Raw genomic sequence first — 22,360 nt, 5'->3', positions numbered from 1 at the left:
GACCTGGGGGCATCTCGGGTCATCTGTATGTAGGACATTTTCCATCACAGCCTCTTTAGGATTTGCGGCTCTTTCTCAGGCAAATGACAAATAACCCGGGGCAGCAAGATTCAACATATTTAGATGACAGTCGAATAACACTGCTCGGTACACGCTGCTTTACACAGTGTTCAGTGCGCGTTCACACATGTTCCCTCCTTGGTCCCGGGGGTCAGGCCAGGGTAGGTGCTTCTATCCTGACGGAAGCTTCCTGAGCTCCCGTGGCTCAGGGAACACAGAACAGGTTCCCACGTGAGTCAGCCCCTCTCTCTCAGTGCGGGAATCCTGTGCTCGGGAGGAGGGTAGCGGTGACACTCCGGTTAGCTCCAGGTCCCCCGCACGGACCTCCAAAGCGTTCATGGACTGCCTTCCAAGACCACGGAGGGGCTCGTGCTGACACCGCCTGCCCGCCGCCTGCGGGCCACACAGCACCTTTCCTGTAGCCCCAGTGCTATGGAGAGACTTGGAATCGACCCCAGAAATGTGTTCCCATCTGACGCCCGGAGAGCCTACACTTGGCAGATCCCCACAGGTCAGTTTTCCCGGTGGAGGCCCCCCCCTGTTCCAGCCAAGGTCAGCCTTGTTTTCTCCTACAGACTTGACTTGGGTCAGAACCACAAGCTGAGTGCACCACAAATTGCCAAGCCAGTGCTGCGGTGGCCCGGCCCACCCACCCGGGCCCACAGGCCCACCCCTCTGACCTCTCTGCGTGCTTCTCCAAGTAAACAAGAAATGCCATGCAAAGGAAACTGTCTCAGTGACTGAGATTTTCCCTCCAAGGGCCCCTTCTCGCAGCCCTCGGAGAGGGGCAGCAGGATCGTGAGAGCCCACAGCGCACGCCTCGCTGCCCCTCACCTGCGCGTCCCAGACTGACCAGGACAAGTCCACGAACGCCTTCCTGGAGACGGGACTCTTCTCAACTGAGTTTATTTCCCAGGTCACCGCTCACTCTCTCAATACTCCGCACCATCGTACGGTCGTAAGTAGGGGGGCATTTGCCCAACAGTTCTTATTTCCATGCCTTGGCATTTTTATTTTCCTTTGTGGTCTTGCACTAAAGCTCCCAGAATTGCCAGCATAACTGAGCTAATTCTGGTCACCTGTCCCCAGAAGCCCCGGCTGCACTTCCACTTGCTAAGTCAGGTCGCACTTTCGGACGACACGAACCCAGGGTCGAGCCAGCTGCCTGCTTCCAGGTGAAGACACTCAGAGCTGAAATCTGCTCCTGCTACAGTCTGTGGGCTCTCTGGAGAGTTTCTGTAATGACTAACCTTTAAACAACCCAAGGGGGGAAACAGCCAAATTCTAAAGGCAACAAGAGTGACAAGAGCCGTGGCTGTGAGAGCACCTGACATCTGTGTGTCTGCACCCCAGAGCTGCCCCGGTGGAGGCCCAGGAAAGCTTAGCCGACAGACAGAAGGATGAGGAGGACAAGGGGTGGACAGGGAGTGAACAGTAGGTGGCCTGGATGGAACCAGGTCCTGCTCCAGCATCAGTGGTCTTTCTCTCTTCCCACCCGAGATGAACCTCCAGGACAACCTGAAGCCTCACTATCATACCAGTTCCACAGTGGCCTCCAGGGGCCTCTGGCCGAAAAGCCACAGAACTTTCCCCAGCATCTCTGAGTCCCACTGACAGGCCCTACGTGCCCTAGGTTCCGAGGAGGGCGTTTCAGGCCCTCGAGGAGGTGTCCGCAGCGGGGACGGAAGCCCCTACCTCACAGCCGTCCTTTATCATCCACTCAATCACACCGCAGTGGCCCCCGTCTGCAGCCCAGTGCAGAGCCGTGCAGCCTCCCAGGTCTCTGGCCTTCCAAGAAGCGCCGTGTCTCCGGAGATACTTCGCAACTTCTAGGTGTCCTGCGTAGCAGGCCAGCATCAGGCTGCAACAGACAGGGGAGGCGTGTTTGGCCGCAAGCCCGGGGGTCGAGCCCGGGACCGCATTGCACCCCACCTGGCTCAGAGCTCAGAAGGAAACCCCCGTGTCAGTCATTCATGTAAAGCGTACGAGTGTCCTGCCTGCCCCTGGTGACCAGGCAGGCAAGATGCGGCCCATCCATACAGCGGATTATCATTTGGCTATAAAAAGGGAGGGGAGCACTGACGAATCCTCGAGTGGATGGACCTTAAAACTCTATGGAAAGTAAAGGAAGCCAGAGGCAAAATGCCACGTATATACGGTTCCATGTCCAGGGGTTGGCAAAGCAGGTTTGTAGAAATACGGCTGTTGCAATCACCACGCCTGCCTGCTTTTCTCCGCATGAACAGCTGTGGACCTGCTTTTGCCCAGGCCCGCCTAGGAAGGGTGCAGGACAGGTGGGGCTCTGGGTACGGGAGTGAGTCTGCAGTCGCCTCGGGCCGGGTGGGGAGAGGGACCCAGAGAGACCACTTCCTCCCGGGCTGGTGATGCCGACGCCCTGGGTGCAGACGGCAGTGGGGGCTGCGCGACTGGTCGACAGAGTGTCAAACACTGAGATGTACCTTTTAAAGGGGAAAATGTCATGGTGTGTAAATCACCTTTCAACAAAAACCAATCACGGTGATGGCGTAAAACACAAGATTCTAAAGCACCCACCAGGCCACAGCGATACTCAAAACAGTGAGGAGCTGGTTTAATGGTTTGCTGTCAAAGGGGAGGTCTTCTGTCCTTTCTCTAAATATGACTGTTAAAGAAAATAAACCTGTACTCTGCTGATAGAGGGCGAAACACAGCCCCAGCCCCCAGCTGATGAGGAAAAGCCCCTTCTCAGGGAAGCCTGCCAACCAACAAATGTGGACGGCATCACAGAACAAGAAAATCCCTTCTCTGCAGCTCCCAGCGACTCGCTGATTCGGGCGAGGGTCCTCGGTGGGAGAGCGGGTGGGCGGGGACCCAGCCCCTTGCACTGAGCTAGCTGGCAGCCCGCAGTCGGTTTTCTGGCTGCATCGGGAAATCCTGTCTTCAGGGTGGAGAGACTCAGCCGCGGCACCCTAACCACAGCACCAAATCTGGAACCACCAACTGTGGGCCCCACCAGGGCACATCAGACTCCGGTGGCCACACCACCAGCTCTGCAGTGTCCTCGCTAGAAATGTAACCTGAACCCAGCCACACCTTTCCACCAATTTCAACAGAAAGGAATAAAAGGATGATGAGTGAGCAAATGCCAGCCCCGCCGTGAGGAGGGGTTAGGGTGTTCTGCATTCTGCAAGATGATTGGCCTGATCGCCTCAAGAAGTCAGTGCTGTGAGAAGAAATACACAGAGCAATAGATTTTAAAAGGATAGAGGGCCAGTCCAGAACGAGAGAGACTAGAGAGCAAGACAAGCAGATGCAACGTGTGGGCCTCGACTGGACCATGGTCTCCCCCCACACCCCCAAACACAGCAGTGGGTGACCTACTGGGGGGCAGGGAGGAGGCTCCCATGGGTGATGGGGGCACCCGTGACACCGGGGAAGTAGGTGGGATGATGATGTGGGTCCTGGCTTTAGGAGACACGACTGAGGTGCCGAGGGGTGGAAGGTTATGCGCCTACCACTTTACTTTGAAAGAGGTAGGGCCCCCCCGGGGGGAAATAAAAATGTGAAGAGAAGCAAACACGGCAACATTTCAACAACTGGCAGACCCGGGCGGTGAGAATGCAGCTGTTCATTGAATACTACTCTGTCAACTTTCCCAAATGTTCAAAATTCTCAAAGTAGAGAGCTGGGGTGTGGGGCAGGGAGGTCTCCCCAGCAGGAAAGACCGTTCATAGCAGAATAAGTTAAAAATTAATATAAAAATGTTTGGTCCTGCTAATAATAAAAAATTTAAAGTTTTCTACCAAGTCTCTGAGGAATTCATCCAACACCCAGCACAGGCCCAAGCCCAGGGCCCACACACCTGTGTCCCCACGCAGACCTTCCTCTTCCGAGACCCCAGAGAGGGCGGCCCTTCACCTGCCCGGGGATTAGGGCCTGCTTTGGATGGGTGATGCCAAATTGCTTTCCAAAAGATTACATGAGCTCGCCTTTTTGTCAGCCGTACCTGGAAGTGAGCGCCCACTGTGCTCACCTGAGACCAACACTCGTATCATCTTCTAATGGGCAGTGTCACGGGTGGGCCATTTTAAATTTTATTACTCTCAGAGCCACACATTCATCATATTCATTTTAACTTATTCTGCTATGAATTGTCTTGCAATGTAAACTGATTTGTTCTGCTATGTATTTTAGAAAGAGAAGGGAGAGAAACACCAATGTATGGTTGCCTCTCATGCATCCCCTACTGGGGACCTGGCTTGCAACCCAGGCATGTGCCCTGACTGGGAATTGAACCTGCAACCCTTCAGTTCGCAGGCCAGCACTCAATCCACTGAGCCACACCAGGCAGGGCTATAATTAAGTTTTTTTAAATGAGCAATGTATTCTTAACGTTTTTCTTAGCAATTTTTTGTAATCCTCTTGTCTTTCACATTATAAGCTCAAATGAATACATGCCTGTGTTTTCAGTGGTTTTGATTTTTACATTTAATTCTTAATTCACCTGGAATTTATTTTGGTGCATGGTATAAAGGCCAGGACTCACCCTAATTTTTTGCCTTCAAATGGCCTATTTTTTCAACATCTTCCTCATTGGTTTGCGTTATACTCATCAACAGCACCTATTTCAATAAAATGATCAAATCTACCATTTTAGATGCAAAGGCACCATTTTCATTTCATGTTTAAATGTCCTCTATAACCACTGTTACATACGCTTTTGATTTTCTAATTTTTTTCTTCTTAGATTTGCAAGAAAATGGTCTATTTTATTACAGAGATTTTTAAGAGGTTGCACAGACACTTCTCAATCTTTATTGTTTAATTAATCAATTTCTACTATTTTAATTCCTTCTCCTGCCTCTCAAGTTTCCTCACTTTTCATTTTCCTTTTTAAATCAGTATTATTCTCCTTCGAACTTCTTGAGTTGATGGTTTATTTCCAGAATTACCTGAGACTCTGTGGAACACTAATGTTTCAATTTGCAAGTGAATGTTAAACTGTCAGCATTCAAAACCCCTCTCTGCCTTGTGTTCAGGGAGGCAGTCAGTAGGCCGGCCGGTTCCAGAAATCAGCCGGCGTCCTGGAGCGGGCCCAGGCCCGGGGCAGCGCCGTGGGGCCCAGCTCCGGAGTGAGCTCTGCATTTCATTCACCGTGCTCCCCAAGCACCAAGCACAGAGCCTGGCACGCGGCAGACATCCAGTAAACACTGGTTGATTTAAATTGAGTAATTAAACCTAATCACTAGCTCGGTAGTCGTTTTTAAGCCTTCCTCAAACATTCCTTCACCTCTGGAAGTTAGGGTTTTTGGTAGGCTTCTCCTGTAAGGCTCTCAGCCCGTTCCCCTGAGGGAGGTTCTCGGGTTGTGTGCTGTGATTGCCGGTAGCGTCTTTGGAGACAGAGACACCAAGGCAGTGAGAGCCCTCGGGGCATCGCAAAGCGCCAAGGGGCCGCCCACCCAGTGCCCTGCACAGAGCTGGTGGCCACAATGCTGATGACCGTCACCACTGAGCTCTCTGCGTGTGCTGGGCACCGGCTGGGGGAAGGTGCGTGCACGTAACAGACACCCCACAGACACCCCGCTGAGCAAAACACCAAGGGAACGAATGGACATGTGTTTGTCACCCCATCTTTCCTTTGTGCAATGGTTCCTCTCCCACTGTCAAAAACAACAAAGCAAAACTGTATCACATCTTTGCACTGAATCAGAAACGCCTGGGGCAAAGCCCAGGAACCCAAGTCTGGGCATATTCAGGGTCCACTCCCATCACCTACCTGTCCTTGCCACTTCCGTTCCTCAGGTTCACGTCCGTGCCATTGGAAATGAGGAGTTTCACAAGCCTGAGGGCAAGAGTGTGGGTGGAGCTGGATCCGGAGCTGTGATGGGCAGGAACCCACGCCCAGCTCTGTGCGTAAGATACAGCCGCACCCGCTCCTCTGCCCATCTACACAGGCCAGCCAGCCTGCTTTAAAGCTGAGGTGTTATTAAACCAGAAAACAGAAACATGTCTCTCTGCACCAAAAAGGAAAAAGAAAAAAGCTTGGTGCCCTGGCTAGTAGGGCTCAGTTGGTTGGAGCTTCATCCTCTAACCCAAGGGCTGCAGGTTCGATGCCAGCCAGGGCACAGCCTAGGTTGTGGGTTTGATCGCCGGGCCAGGCGTGGGCACACGCAGCAGCAGGGCCAGACTCGTATGACCCCTGGTATGGGTGCACCTGGGAGACAACCCATCGGTGCTTCTCTCTCGCAGTGATGTTTCTCTCCCTCCTTCCCGTCTCCCCACTCCCTCCCTCTCTAAAAGCAGTGAAAATAGTGTCCTGGGGTGAGGATTTTAAAAAGTGAGGTTTTACCCTTGACATAAATTATCCATCAAAAACACAAACTATACCACATAAACAAGCTGGACCATCAAACCACAGCTCATTGTCCATTTAATGACCACTTTAAGTACATTTTCAAATGCCAGCACTGAATGAAAATAATTTTTTTCAAAATGGCATTTTAGTTAAAATATAAATATGATTAAAACTAAGCTGTTAGTATTTAAGTCTATCTCCATGTGGAATAGAAAAAATAAAGTGTTATCTTAGCAACCCATCGGGGAAGTTCGTTTTCCAGAATTAATAGCCCTCGCCTTTCTTTTTTTTAAAGAAATTCTAATTCCAATATCCAGCTATCTCAGGACATATAAAATACAGTGTGACATGTAATTAAACAACAACCTGCCTTCCCCGCCACGTGATTACACTCTCTCCCTCCGTCTCACATGACTTCAGAGGAAACGGCCGACTTTTTTGCTCAACTGCTTTTTGCAGGGCACAGTTTTGGAAAGAGAGCGAAAGGGGGTCCCCCAGCACCCTCTCCGCCCGCCCCCCGCCCCCCGCGGGCAACTTTGGGAGAAGGCTCCCCACCAGCCACCACGGGGGGTGTGCGGGGGAGGCCCACCTGGTGTACCCTTTCTGAGCCGCCACCATCAGCGCCGTGAAGCCCAGCTTATTGGGGACATCGACGTTCACGTTGCTTGGGAAGAACAGAGAGAGGAGGTTAGTGCTCGGCACGGCTCCCTGCAGAGCTGCAGCTGACGTCTCCTGCGGGCACAGGTGGCTAAAAAGGTTCGTTTTACTCAAAATTCCAGTTCCTTCCGGGCCATTAAATTTGTCTTGTCCTAGGCTGCCCTGACGAATATTTAAAAAGATTCAAATTCACAGGCACAGGAGAGAAAATTGCTGTAATTTCACTTCGAAGAAGCATTCCCTTCAACCCGAAACATTACGCGAGCCAATGGAACGCTCCGCGAGGAGCAGGGCCCCTCAGTGGGCGAGGACACCCTCTCCACGCCCGCCCTCCGCTCTGGGGGGCCGGGGCCTCGGCGGCAGCCACCCTCACTTCCCCCTCGACTCCCACGTCACCCACGGGTGTGCAGGCTTGCTCCCAAAGAAGAAAGCAGAGATCTCGCTCGCCAGCCCAGCAGCTTCGACTTTCTGTGGGAACCCTCTCTTCCCCGAAGTACAGAGCCCCAGTTCGCAGATGAATTGTCCTCCACGGCACTCAAAACTACTAGTTCAGAAAGAACCCACACTACCCGGCAGAAAAGAAGGAAATCTTTTCACCCGGCGCAGCAACGTGGGTGGGCCTCGGGAGCGCTGTGCCGAGTGAAATGAGTCGGTCAGAGAGAGACAACACCGTGTGATTTCACCCGCATGTGGAATCCAGGGAACAAAATGAACTAATAGGCGAAACAAAAACAGACGCATCGATACAGAGAACGGGCTGAGCATCAATTTCTGGAGTCCAGAGTTATTTCTGGGAAAACAATGTGACACCCAGACTCGTAACTTCCTTTTTCAGCTTGCATTAAATAATCACCAACGAGCCCACCGCGCATGCAGTTCGGCCATCGTGGTCACTAACTGCGCTGGACTTCCACCGGTCACCCGGCCTCGACCTTGGAGCCAGGGTCAAAGGCATGGGAACGTCTTTGAGAGTCCCCAGAGAGTAAGGAAAGCTGCATCCTGAATTTCTCTGCACTTCGTGGGCACTGAAAATTAAAATTAAAAATGTAAATGGCAGCGTTCTCTCACCCTCCTTGGAGCATTCGAACCAGCAAATCTTCGTCATTCATGTTGACCGCTCGATGGAAATACTCGTTACTTACGGGTTCCCCTGTGGAAAGGAGGTGGAAAGAAGTCATCCAGAATACGGGTCCGGCCCAGACAACGCTCCTGCTCTGTCACAAAATCTTGTACTACAAGGTCATCTGCATGTCATTCTGCAATGTGATAACATCACACTCGAGCACACCATAGGACATTTTAGGGGAAATGTTCAAATTAAAACTATGAACTATAACGCCCATATTATCACCCTACCTACCAACCACACTTGGAAAGACAGGCGTTACCTCCGCCGGACCCTGCAGAATGAAAGAGAATCTGTCCCGGCCCCTCCTCCTCTGGCCCACGGGGAGGTTTGTGTTTGCCTCCAAGAAGGCACCGGGCTGTCCCCATAAGGCACTCACATTTCCCTTCTGAGGCCTCTTCTTCCTGAAAAGCGCCTTTTTTTCACTTATTAGGAGAAGAACATTTAGATTGTCCTAAAGCCTTGGGACATTTTCAAACTGTAACAGTATCGCTTTGCAAATGTTAAATAGCATTTGAAAACCATCTACTCTTGGATTTCATAAGACTCCATAAATGTCTCTGACGGGCAAGAAAAAGCTCCCCAGTTGTCACAGCACGCGGGGTTTTCCTTGCCAAAGCCTCTCGACTACTTGAGCAACAAATGGAAACAGGCCAGGCCGCGTTCACAGTGGAGAGCCAAATGCTCAGTCTTCCCGGGACAGGAGTGTTCACACTGGCCTTGTCTCCCGGGAGCCGGCGGGGCCAAGGGGTCCCACCCAGGGAGGCGGGACATGGCAAGAAAGCGGGGATTGGGGCCGGGCCCGCCAAGTAGGACAGGGCAAGAAGCCGGGGCCTGAGAGAGAGTGTGGAGACAGGGAAGCAGGGCGCCCTCTTGGATGGGGGACATGCCCCTTTGGAGAAGGGGTACGGGACAGAAGCCCCTCTCTCAAGGCGTGTACTGCAAGGCTCCATTTGGTTCGCGTTCCATGACAGTCTAATTTTTAAATAAGGACGCTTGAGCTTAACGATAGAATAAAGTGCAGGTCCTGGAACTGCACCCGGCACATCGTAAGCACTCAGCACGTGTCTGCTGCTGAGGTGCCGGTCGTGGGCCAGCAGCTGCCCTTGTCCAATGCCGCCCACCGGTCACTCCTGCCTCCCACACTGGGAATATAGACCTGACCCCCACAGGTGTGGAGCTGATTACGCCTCATTGTAGTCATCTCCAAGGTCTCACTTATTCAGTCAACAAATGTTCCTGAGATCCCTGAGAGAATGGGACAAACGTGCGTCTCCCCCTTGCTGCTCACAGTGTGGTGCCCACTTTCCGCCTCTTATTATTCTAAACCCCAAAGGAAACACCACCCCCTGCACTGCACCCTGGGCTGCCTCCTGGGGCTTAGTGCACCCCTGAACCGCCGCTGGTGGTCTGGCCTGCAGGGGTCCACCGGCCTCCTCCACCAGATGGGGGGTAAAATCCCTGCTCCCGCTCCATCCGGAGGGAAAGCCCTCCAGGCGGAGCCCTGGGCCCCAGAGCCATGGTCCTCCCGGTCCTCGGAGGACCTCAGCAAAGTGCTGGCGGGGGCAGGGGGAGGGGGATCACCATCAGTGAGCTGGACCCGATAACCTCTCTCCTTTTTGGAAAAAATTCATTTAAGCCAAGTTAAAAATGTTTTGAAATAACAACTTTGTCTGCTAGAGCTTGCCAATGCCCTACAGATTTTTTAGCCACGTTATACTTCCTTTTCATCATTCCACACATATTTGTAGACCAAGGGCTTTAAATAAAAATATCACGATGAACTATCAAAAGGCAATGCCCACGCTGTCCCGGGCCTTCCGAGGGAGGTCACACCCAGCCCGGTGGTCCCACTGGGGACCGTGGAAAAGGGCAGAGGTTTCCCCCCAAAAGGCAGTTGGTAACGTCTGATGGCATTTTGGGTTGTCACAGCTTAAGGGTCAGTGCTACTGGCAAGTAGCAAGAAGGGGCCAGGGACGCCACAGGACAGCCACCAGTGTCCACCGAGCTGAGGGGGCGAAACCCAGGCGAGAGCGATGGTGACCCACCCATGCTCCAGGGGACAGCGAGACCCATGGCGGCTTCCTCCCCTCTCGCTTCCCAGGAAGGAGGGGAGGGCGCTGTGGTGGGAGAGTCTCTGTCCCCAAACAGCCCCCACTTCTGAGACTCTCCAACTTCAGCTGCTCCTAAAAATACAAGGAATCTGCCTAAAATCAACCAGAAAGATGTAGGAAGTTCCTTACTGCACTTAATTTCAAAGTCTGGCATCCTCACTGAAATCCTACCGATTTAAGCTATGTCTAAGACTTCACGCGAGGCTTCCTATGTTCTCCTTCAGAGCAAGGCACTGGGAGCCAGAAAGGCCGCACGAGTCGCCCCTGGTCACCCGGGCAGACCTCGCCGGGCCACACGCCCTCCTTGGGTGCGTAGTGCATGTGGAGGTGGCAATCCAGTCCCCGCACGCTCCCATTCACAGGAAGTGCCGAATGCAACAGAGACGGTAAATGAGGAAACAGGACTCCTCCCCTACCCCAGCAGAGAGTTAAACGAAAGAGGTGCCTAAGCCCAGAAAGCTTCGGGAAGGTGCTGACTTCTTGGGATTTGGAAGGAAAGGGGGAAAGGCACCTGCAGTGTGCCAGCACCCTGAGGCGGCCCCCTCCCGCCCCCAGCACCCTCGCCCATCCGCCCTGGAGGCTGACATGGTGCCCCCCGGTGGGCTCACTCTCTGGAGTGTCCCACCCAGGGAGCCCTGTGGGTGCACATGCTGGGACAGAAGTAAGTTCATTCTGTGCTTCGGAGCTGGGGCTGTGCGTGGCCAGAGCAGGGCCCGTTGGTATTAGGGCATCCTTTACACAAACCTATTGCCTCCTCCAGCTCCTGCAAGAGGTGACCATCAGGGCTCTCGTTACTTGTTCTGAGACAAAGGGGCAGCTCCAGGAGGGAGCAGCGCAGCGGAGCCGCTGGTCGTCCTGGCTCACTGGGTTCCAGCAAAAGTGGCGGTGACAGTGACTGCCACTCTGCCGCTCGGGGCACAGCCACTCCTCAGAGGTGCCTCCCGAACCCCTCGCCACCACAGAAGGAGGCACAGAAGTGGGCAGGGATGGGCCGAGGCACAAAAACGCCTCCGTGTTTTCGTGCGCCTGACAGAGCAACAGGAAAGAAAGGGCTCTTGTTTGCAGAGCAGGTCCTTCTGCTCCCACGAGGGGCGAGAGGCAGGAAGAGCAGAGGAAATTCCAGGGGAGCCAAACGCCCCACATTCCCGCCCCCAACCCCCTCGAGACTCTGTGGGCCTGACCTAAGGGACGGCCATCAATCTGAGCAACCGAATACGAGAAAGGCAGGATTTGCCGTTGTTCTCCACTGTTTACCCGAGGGTCGCAATTGCTAATGTTGAACTGAGGCTGCCTGTGGGAACCCTATCACGGGGCTCATGGGGACGACTCCACAAGGGGACCACCATTCATTCCCAGGAGGGGCAGGGCAGGGTGGTCTTCAGGAGCCCCACTGGGGTCCTGCAAGAGGCTCAGTTAAATGCAGAAGTTATCACCCCCAGACTGTAACAGGACGATAACACCTCGCTTGGTGGAAGCTGAGTCTCCATTAACGGCGCTGAATAAGTGATGAGCTCATCAGAGAAGAGACTTGCCAATTAACAGGCGGCAGCGGTTTTTCTTTCTTTTTAAGGGCCCGACTGATTAAAATTGCAAGCCTCATTTAAGCAAGTGTCTCGTGTACTTTACCTGGGGAAAAAAAGGCTGAGCATCCTTTACGCAAACAAAGCGCATGATTCATTAAAACACCTTCAAACTGCACACAAATTACCCACCCAGAGAAGCACTTCCGCCGTTCTGCGTCACGCGCACGTTGTTAATTCTTTGGTTAGCACGCGCTGCCTCCTGCAGAGCACACCGCAGGCACCACAGCCACCGCAGCAGGTGAGGGGGCGGCAGCCAGCGGGAGGGAGGGGCCCCGGGGCCAAGAGGCCTCACTCGCGCTGTGACCTGACAGCGGGAAGCCTGGGAAGCCCTGGCGCTGCCCCCAGGACAGCACCAGAAACCCCATCTCCATCATGCCCTTGTCCTGACTCACTGCCCGTGGAAGCCACGAGCCACAGTGACAAATGTCCTGAGAGCAGTGGCCTCTCAGAAGCCAGCCTGGTGTGGACAAGGCCCACCTGGTCCCACACAGCCCTTGTCAGCTGACAGACGGGCTGGCGATGGCTCTGCAGCGACTCTGTGTCAGCTGTGGCAGGAAGCCCTTGAGACTGTGCCTGGCCTGGTGTGGTGCTGAGGTGGCGGTGGCCACCTGGGGCTCACCACAGTCAGTCCCTCGCTAGTTCACCCGCACCTCGCAGGTCAGGCAGACCCTCCCAGCCACCAGGAGAGTGAGCTGAAGAAATCAGTGCTCCCCCTGGTCCTCTGAGTCCTGCCTCAGGCCTTCCCTTCCCCCGTCTGTCCATCCGTCCATCCGTCTGCCCCTGAGGAGCGGGCTAGACGTGACTGGCCCGTCACCCTCATCCCCAGCGGCACACGGCAGGTGGCAGACTCCGTAAAGTAAGACACAGGAAGAGCACTAGAGGGGGTGACACTCAGAGGCTGAGGACCAGGGCGGAACAAAGGGGCAGGCGGGGGAGGGGAAGCCACTCGGGACCGGCCCTAAGCAGAGCTCTGCGTGGAGCCGGCAGAGGGGTGGGGAAGGGGCTGCTGGAGAGGGGTGCCCCAGGGGAGGGGCAGAGGAGTGTGGGGGTGGCCTGCGGAGGGCTGGGGACAGCAGGAGGACAGGAGGGAGCTGGAAGGGGCCTGTGAGGGCACCCGGCCCAGGGCTCCCCAGAGCCAGCCTCTCCCCTCCGCCCCTTCTCTCGCTGCCCGTCCTGCCGCTCCTTCTTCTTCTCTTGCCTCTGAAACTCCAGGCACTCAGTGTCCCCCAGACAAAAGCAAGTGCTTTCAAAGTCCTCCCATTAGGGGACAAGCCCCCTGTCCTGATGCACCTCCACAACTGACCGCGTCACGTCCAAAGTCCCCACGGAAATTCGGTTTCCTCGCGGCTCGCCGAGCACCAGCTGGGAACACTTGCACGCGGCCACTCTCAGCGGTAACTGAACTCTCACTTGGCTGGACCAGCATCAGCCGCCATCACCTTGTCTGCAACTGACTATAGGGCCCCCGAGAACTCAATGGCCTTCGACCCACGCAAAAGCATCCGGGAGTGAGCGCCTCACGGACACACGGGAAAGCCATGGGGAGGACGAACACGCACACGCACAGGGCAGATGCTGCAGTGAATGAAACTCCAAGTAGCCTTCCGCCCACAGGAGGAAGAGCTCCCCTGCACAACCGTGAAGAAGAAAAGGGCCCGGGGGGCGGGCCTTCCTTGGTGGCAACCACGCGCGCTTCTGGCCACTCTAACCTGCACCTCGCTCAAGGTCAAAATGGCACTGGGCATGCACTGCCTGAAGACATTTCCAAACCCCGACCACAGACCATCAGCGCCCTTCCCCCCGCCTGCCTGGGGCAGCGTGGGGCGTCCCCCTCGCCCTGCAGGCGGGAGCAGCACTGTCCTTCCTTCCCGACTCACGGCGTCCCCAGGATCCGCAGCGCGTGCCAGGTCAAGTCGTACACGCTGCAGCTGCCCAGAGGGGACAAGACGCTGACTGGCCCTGGCTCCCTGAGGACAAGGGAAGGCAGCCTGGGTCTCTGGGCCAGATCACCAGGTCCGCGAGTGCCCCTCTGGCCCATGTCCTGAGTGAGGCAGCCACGCTTTTCCACTGAGTGTGCACCCAGGGCAGTGTGGGCACAGACCAGCTCTGACTTGTTGCACAACCAGACATTCTAGACGACAGCCAGGCCCCTCCAGGGCCCAAGGTCATCCCAGTGTTTGTAAGTGGCATTGGCTCTGCCCCAGGAAGGGCCACGCCAACAGCAGGCTGCTGCGCCCTCCACCCTGCCTGCCACTTCCTGGTGCCTTTAGATAACTGAGCTCACAGGGTTTGCATACTCACTGGTCGTAGACACTGAGACCGCTGGGCTGTACTCATATTCGCCAGAGGGGCTGGTCACCTTCAGCCGAAATCTGTACAGGGTCCGTGGCTCCAGGCCTTCCACGACGTGCTTTGTGGCGTATCCCCTAGATGGGAAGAGACACACAGGACACCAGGGACTGAGTCGGCGTGAGGAGAGGAGGTGCGGGAGCACTGGGAACATCGTCTGCTCCGGCGCAGGTCTGAGCTCCCACACGGGGCTGTGGGGGCCTCGAGCACAAAGGACGTGTCTCCAGTGGCACCTCCGTGCCCCTGTGCAGTCCCAGCTGAGGCCTTAGGACCCGGCAAGGCCCTGCTTCTGCGCCCTTGGAAGCTCGCACCAGGGAATGCAGTTCAACTTCCCACTGAAGGCGGGGAGGGAGGGGAAGAAGCCAGGCCCACCGCCAGCTGTCCTAGCCACCCCAGCAGAGGCAGCAGACACTGAGGGACGCCGTTTGGGTCCAGCCCCAGCCAAGACCACGGGCAGCAGGCATGTGCCAGCCCCACCTGCCCAAACTGCAGACTCATGGAACAGGCACCATAGTTTCTTACCCCCCATTTGAGGGTGGTCTGTTAGGCAGCAGCAGATAACCAAGGCATCATATATCAACAGAAAAAGAAACTATAAGAAAGATGGTGAAGAAATAATGCCAACAACATTTGAATTAAGAAACCACGGCACAGAGAAGTGTTACAAATAGATATAAATGCATTTACCATAAAAGCAAAAGCTCTAAAATAAAGATAAATGTGCAGGGAAACTGCATGGGCTAAGACATAGTAACTTTAAATTCTAAACTCTACCAGCTTGGCGCCCTTGGTCTCCTGGGTGGGTGGCTTCATCGCCGTGAGCATGGAGCCACGCCGCAGACACCCGACACACAGACACCGAGCCCCCAGCGGCCAGGGGCAGGGAAAAGACTTCTAGGAGCTCACTGAGCACCCAGCACCCAGGTCTCGATGCTAGGTGTCAAGACTTAACATAGCGCTAGACCAAAATGTAACCAGAAGCATCCCCATAAAAGCCAGTATTGTGCAACATCAGGGGAGCACCCTGAAACCAGCAGCACCTCCGTGACCTCTGGAGGGGAGAACTGTTCTAGAAAACAGACGTTACTCAGCACCTCGGGGTGAGGGCGGGGGCAGAGGCTCCCACGACATTTATAGGGAGGGCAGCATGGAGGAAGCCGGGCACAGCAGGGGACACAAGGGACCATGGGGGTACCCACGGCGACTACAGCACAGACGTGGGTGACAAGCAGGACCGTCCATCCAGCCTTGGGGAGGCTCCACTTACCCCCCACCCAGGGGCAGCAGCGTGGAGGACGAAGGAGCCTTCTAACCCCTCCGCAGTGGAGGAAACCGTACAAAGTCTCAGCAGAGTGTGCCTCCTTTCTGCCATCAGTCGATAAGCAAATATTTGACACAGAGCTGAGCAAACACCAAGTAGAATGCACTAACCACTGGCTCCCGAGGACAGTCAGTTACCAGCTCTCCCTCCAAGCTCCGCCCCCAGCGCCTGCTCCAGGAACACCTTCCTCCTGCCATCCCCCTGGCGCCGGAGGCACCCCCACTCCTGACACCCGCACCCCGAGCTCCTGCTGCACCTGCCCTCTGGCTGCCTCTGTCTCAAACCTCAGGCCGCCTGCACCTGCAAAAGACTGGACGGCTGGTCCCGAGTATTAGCCCCCACCCCTGGGGTCTGCACACCTCCGCCCCCTGCCCCAGCTGCAGACAGGGCCAAGTGACTTGCTTGGGGTGATGAAGCCGTGGCAGAAGGGAAGTGTGTTATCCTGAGTAAAAGACTCAAGAAGCACCGGGCCATGGCCTCACCCCCCACAGCCACAAGGACCAACCATGTTGGGGCAGAGAGCGCTGCATGAGCCTGGGCAGCGCAGGGAAGACGCGCAGACTGAGGCCGAGGGCAGCACAGCCGTGCGGTGGGAGGGCAGCGAGCCCGAGGGTCTGACGTTGGTGCCTAAGGCAGCGCACCGCGCCCTCACTGCTCTGTCTCAGTTCCCACGTCCCATTTCCACGCCACAACAGAGGGGTTCTCCTCTTTGTCCAGTGCTGTGTCCCCAGACCCAGCACGGGGTTCGGCGCATTGGAGAGTCTCCTCATTAGCACACGCGGCATGAACGAAGGAAATGCACAGTGCAGCCACCCGTTAGCCCAGGGATTCCGGGGCATACAGTAGAGGGAGCAGCTGACTTGGGCAGAACAAAGGGTGGGGCAGGGGCCAACGTGGCCAAACAGGGAACACAGCCCAACACCTGGTGGAAGAAGGCAAGGCCCAGGCCCAGGGGCAGGCGGCAGATCCTTTGGCGCGTTCTGCTCAGAACTGAGAGACGAGAAAGGCAGCTGCGGGCAAGGGTGCCCGATGTCAGTCGAAGGAGCTAGGCCTTCATCTCAGAGTATCAGAGACCCATTGAAGACAACTGGACAAAAGGAATAATAGAAAGAAAACCCAGGGAGCACGGCAGAATACAGGGAGAGTAGGCAAAAGCGGGGAGAGGCCACGGCCTTCAAGCAGCCACGATGCTGGGCAGCCGAGGGCCCGGGGACACAGCTAAGCACTGGTCAGAGTAGGGAGCTGGCACCTCGTCAGGGGCAATGCCACCATGGGGGGGGGGGGGGCACAGAGAGGTTCACAAGGGGAGAACACACAGAACCAGGTGACAGCTGGGAGGAGGCCTGAGTCGAAGGCAGCACCAGGGACCCAAGACCAGCTGGTGGGTGTCCCTGGCAGAAGCTGGCTCTTCAACCCACAACCCCAAAGGCAGGTGTTCCAGACAAAATCGCTTCTTCAAAGAAAGGCACTTGCTGGTGTTCAGGACACCTAGAGCGAGTGACTGAGATTAACACAGTCTCATCCTGCCACCTAGTGGCAGGATTTGTGTCACCTGATTCCCAGGCACAGATGCCCAGAGCTCTGGGCCGCAAGGCCAGGTCAGCATCCCAGTGTTCCCACCTCCCCCCACCCCCCCACCACGGACGGCACTCAGGTCTCCAGGGGAAAAGGAAGCGACACCAACAGAAACATGGGCACTTTACAATGCAGCCGCTAAAGGGAAGAAACAGGAGTTGGAAGGACAACTAGAAGAAAAATGGCTTATTTGCTCCCGTTGCATCCTGGTATTCACCCCTGCAGCAGAGATCCTGTGGGCCTGTGTGGGGGGCTGGGGCTGGAGCGGGAAGCAAGCAGGACTCTGATCTGCCTGTCACTGAGTGTGAATGCAGCTCAGGAGACAGAGAATAAATGAGGTGAAACCATCCCCAGGAGCTCGATGTCAGGAGGCGTGGGAACAAGGTCCTGGGGAGGACAGCTGCTTGCAATGGCCCTCGGAGGAGGGAATGCCTCTCTGGTGGGCACCAGCCCTGTAAAGCCAGGAGGAAATGTGTTCAAGGTCAAGGCTACCAGGAAGACCTGCTGTGGGACCAATGTGGCTCGACTGAGACAGAGGGGCAGCAGGTTGTTTGCCAGGAGTTAACAAGGGTCCGGTGGTGGGGCTGGAGGTCCGCGAGCTGCCCTGGGGAGACACACAGGACCCCGGCCGACCCCTGCAGTCAGAACAGCCGGATAGGACCCCCGCCTAATTGCATCCAACTCTCCTCTACTCTGTCTCCACACGCCAGAGTTTTTAAGTAAACCCTTAGGACATTTCAGAAGCCAAGGAAGCTCCCAAAGGCACAGGGGGGTTAATTCCAAGTTACTGCTAAAGCTATTTTCCGAAAACTAGGATCTAGAAAAAGCATGAATGCAACCAATGCTGACTTGTTCTTCTCTTTAATCTCAAAACAAGTCTTTTTAAAGACACTAGAAACCAGTCCAGCTAATTGGGGAACCAAAGAAAAATGTTAAGCGTCTCAACGTTGCACCTACGTATATATGATACCGTAGGTGTGCATTTTGGGGTCTTCCTCCTCGATCGAGAACCGGAACCACTGCTCCTGAGGCCCTTGGCGCGCCGCTCTCTTTTCCAGGTCCCAGTACAGCTCGATGCTGTGATGCGTCACCTTGCCCACGACAGGTGGGTGAGGCTTCGAGGACGGCGTGGCTCCTAAAAAAAGAACGATGCAGATTTTAGGACCCCCCCTCGCCACACGGAAGGGAGGTCAGCCGAGTGCGTGACAGCTGCTCGGGGGTCAGCCCTGTCTTCCTGCCCCTCAGGCGTCCACGTGACCATCCCTCCCTGTGACTTGGAGAACGTTCACACAGCTGACGTGAGGGGCACTCAACCGACATCACTGTGAGCTATCACATTCCTCAACGAGCTGGTGGCCTTACCCCTGTCAATACCGCCCTCACTCGTGGACCCTCCTAAAGACTGTTAGCATATCAGACTAGTCAGGCTGCTCAGCTGACTAGTCATCAGCTCAGGGCTGATGACACTCAGGTGGCTGCTATGACCCTCCAGAGGACTGGCTGGTGGACAAAGACAAGAGACAAGCACTCTGGCTGGTCCGAGTGTGTCCAGGATGCATTCTCAGCAAACATGTTTCTGACACTTCAAATGCCCGGCCTGTAGGAATGATTATGATGTGCATGTCATGCTGATCGGGAATACGTGACGTCGGTGAGAGAGGTGCGTGTCTACTGTCAACAGTTCTCCCAGACCAGCCAAGGGGTGTCCCTGAGGCCCACAAGGACAGAAGCAAAAGGTGAGCAGAGCCCAAAGCAGCAAAACCAGCATGGTCGACGTGTTGTCAAGGAGGTGCTTGTGCCCCCTGGTGGCCACAGAAATCGATAGCAGCAGGGGGTCACTTAACACAACGCATCCTGACTCTTGCAGGTGGCAGTGTGGGCAGAGCAGGTACACACGCTGCTGGTCGGGCGGGATGGAGTGCAGCCCAGGTAGAGAGCAGCGGCCCGGCTGCTGCTAGAATGAAGAGGCCTGTGCCCTCCCCCGAAGCCCCCTTCCCCTGCAGTCCCTCCCGCCCAATCCAGAACACTGGCACGCACAGGGACACGTGCACACACAAAGGTTTCTACTGTTCCTGGCAACTCACAGCAAGAATAAAAATAAAAAGCCCTGAATAAGGGAACGGTCAAATCAACGATGACACGTCCACAGTGCGGACTATCACACAGGCCTTGCCAGATGAAGTCCTTCAACACCAGACACCTCGAAAGCTTTCCAGAAGATATTGCTGAGCGAGAGGTTAAGATGCAGAGAACATCAGAACAGCCCGTTTCGGGGAACGCTGACCAGGGGCCACGGCACAGCTGCCCAGGGTCACACGTGGACAGTGGTTGTCCCATGGGCATGCTGTCTCTCCTGCCCGATTGTGAGTTCCCGGAGAGCCGGGCTCGTAGCTCACACTTCTTTTAAAACCTGAGCCTCCCCTTTGCCTCTCGGGCCTGGAAAGTGTCACGGACTCACCCCGCTGGTCACTCGCACAGAACGGAGCTTGACCTCCCCCAACGTCTCAGGCAGCTGCCCCTGCTCCCTGCAGCCCCACCCCCAGCCAGGGAAGATGGGGCTGCCCTGGTCCCGGGCACCCCAGGACAAGAGGGACGACAGCCACCAACCCAGTTTACATGCACATCCCAGAGCCACACGGGGGCCCGCCTGCAAGCTCGAGTTTGCCAACCTCATTTCCCCCGGGAAACACTATGAAATGCATCACGTCATGGATCTGGGGAAACGTGGGTTTGCATACGTACACGGAGACTGAGCTGAAACGCCTTCCCTCGGAGTGTTTTGTAACAACGTGCCCAGCACCTACGTAAATTACGGCACTTTTCCTACGGTGAAACCCTACACGGCAGCGAAAAGAAACGAGCTGTAGCTACAATACAAACAAGCCTCAATGGGTGGGGGAACCACGGGTTTGGAAGGTATATGGTAATTCTGCTTATGTGAGTTTTTAAAACACACAGCACTCCATATTACTTCGGGACACATAACCCCGCGGTAAAAGTTAAAACCGCAGAGGACACCAAAGTGTGGCACCAGGACCGGCTTCTCTCGAAGAACCTGGTAAGGGACAGACAGGGTGGAGGCAGTGGGGCCTTCACACTCTGCCTGCGTGGCTTCGCGCCTTTAGGGGTGGAAGGTGTCTGCGGCAGAATGTCAACATTTGAAACCTATGTGGGCCACTGGGTGTCTTAAGGTTTTCAGTAATTTCGGTTTATTTGAAATGTTAGGTGTTGTTTTTTTAATAACCAGGAAAATAACAGCTACACATTGCTCTCATGGTTTTCTCAGAGAAAGCTATTTCAGCATTCTAAAAACCACTAAATATGTGCAGGGAGAGGGACAAATGAGCAACCTACTATGTGCCAGACATGAGCCTTTCCACACGAGCCAGCACGCTGAACCCCAGCATCTCTGGCCGGTGGGTAGGATGGAGACCACGCTCACTCACGCCCGGGTGCCATGGCTGAGCAAGTCATTTTTCCAGACGGCTCCAAAGCCAGACCAAGGCCAGGATGGCTACACTGTTGCAGACTATTCTAGATAGAAGTAGAAGCCAAGTATTATTCCTATGCCAAAGCTCTGTGGCCTAGAATCCCACTCGAAATCAAGCTAGTCACGAGTCCCAAATTAATGCCCGGTTTCAGAAGGGCCAGACCACATGGTTCGCCATGAACTTACACAAGGAGGAAAAAGATAATAATCGCTGCTATGCAAGCATTTCTCGTCCCTTGCTGTTTACTGATCATCGATTCAGGCAAACCAGAGGCCTCTGTTCGTGAACTTGGCACGGGCCACAGATGGTCCACAGCCTGGTGATGCAGCATCAGGGTGACTCGAACACAAGTGCTGTGATACCACACGCGGGGACCTGGGCACTGAGACAGCTGCTCGGGGACTCAGTGGGGCGTGGGGGCCAGGCACACAGCAAGGAGATGCCGGAGAAAGGGGTCCTTCATGTCATGGTGGCACCGAGCAGGACAAACAGGGTTTCCTGATGCTGCTCGGGACCCGTGCGACTTAGAATTCATCAACTCCCTACTTCTGAAACTTTCATTTTAGGATTTTTAGACGGAGGTCGACCCCAGGCACCTGAAACGGCGGAAAGCAAGCCTGGGGATGAGGGGGGACGGCAGCATTCGTTACGCCTGCAGAGTGCCGCAGAGCAGGACGGTCGCTTCCCTGTCCTTCCAAATCACCTGCAAAACTGCTAAGGTCAAGTCTCACTGACGAGGGGTGTCTGCCCGGCCTCTGGTGGCAGATGGTCCCTAATGAAGACAACAGCACACCGAGGGGACACTGAATAAACAACAGCAGTGGCTGTCACCTCAGAGCAATGTACCGTGGCCTGACTATGCACTCATAGCAACCCAAAGCGAAAACGTATTCCCGATCAGCATGACATGCACGCCATAATCACTCCTACAGGCCGGCATTTGAAGTGTCAGAAACACGTTTGCCGAAAATGCATCCTGAAGAGGGAACTTCCGTGCTCGCTTCGGCAGCACATACACTAAAATTGGAACAATACAGAGAAGATTAGCATGGCCCCTGCGCAAGGATGACACGCAAATTCGTGAAGCATTCCATATTTTTTGACAGGGTCTAGAGGGGAGAGGGGAGAGAATCACAGGGGAAAAGGGGAAGTACTCACATGAACCAGTATAAAGGACACATGGACAATAACTAAGGTGGGGGCAGAGATGGGAGGGAGGTGGGGAGCACTGGGGGAGGGCAGGGCTGGGAATAAAAGAAAGAAAACTGTACTTGAACAAGAGTTAAATAAAAAAAAAAGACATGTGGACAAAACCAAGCGGGAGGGTGGAAGCAAGGGAGGGAAGTCAGTTTGGCTGGGGTTTCGGGGAGTGGTGGGGAGAAAATGCAGACAATTGTAATTGAATAACAATAAAGTAATTTTTAAAAAAGAAAAAAAAAGAGGGAACTTCCCAGTCCTGCTCACAACAGCCACAGAGCTGAGACAGCTCCTCCGTGCACTTGAACGTGAAAGAGGACAGCTACCACCAGCTTAATTTCAAACTATCACGCTGCTTTCACGAAATGGAATCCTGCAAAAGCCTAACAAATAAAAGGGCCCAGGACCTTTCAAAAATAACCCCCAGTAAATACAATTTTAAAGATGCCCAAAGTTTCTGCTCATCAAAAAGGGGGGAATTAAAATAACTACAAGGCACCGTCTCGCCGGCAAACATGGGCGGAGACCATGCAACACCGCGCCCTGTGCTGGC

At 54.9% G+C, this 22,360-nt stretch overlaps 1 protein-coding gene and 1 non-coding gene across 2 annotated transcripts in view; one reads left to right on the top strand and one right to left on the bottom strand.

Annotated features, from left to right (window-relative positions):
• The window catches only part of FANK1 (fibronectin type III and ankyrin repeat domains 1), a 51,519-nt gene that overhangs the window by 3,688 nt on the left and 25,471 nt on the right, over positions 1-22,360 (bottom strand). The window contains exons 2-7 of the mRNA XM_037051188.1: positions 18,077-18,254; positions 14,176-14,300; positions 8,120-8,201; positions 6,984-7,058; positions 5,816-5,881; positions 1,756-1,921 (exon numbers count right to left, since the gene is read on the bottom strand). Of these exons, the coding sequence (XP_036907083.1) occupies positions 1,756-1,921; positions 5,816-5,881; positions 6,984-7,058; positions 8,120-8,201; positions 14,176-14,300; positions 18,077-18,254 (692 nt within the window). The remainder of the gene's footprint in view (positions 1-1,755; positions 1,922-5,815; positions 5,882-6,983; positions 7,059-8,119; positions 8,202-14,175; positions 14,301-18,076; positions 18,255-22,360) is intronic.
• On the top strand, positions 21,604-21,710 carry LOC118990620 (U6 spliceosomal RNA). The gene has a single exon (XR_005067273.1). It is a non-coding gene; the product is annotated as a U6 spliceosomal RNA (small nuclear RNA).

The sequence above is a fragment of the Sturnira hondurensis genome, unplaced genomic scaffold, assembly GCF_014824575.4.
Source record: "Sturnira hondurensis isolate 20B ecotype Veracruz unplaced genomic scaffold, ASM1482457v3 Scaffold0007208, whole genome shotgun sequence".
Taxonomy (NCBI): Eukaryota; Metazoa; Chordata; class Mammalia; order Chiroptera; family Phyllostomidae; genus Sturnira; species Sturnira hondurensis.
The sequence above is the reverse complement of the archived record's forward strand: the minus strand, read 5'-3'. Positions and strand labels throughout refer to the sequence as shown.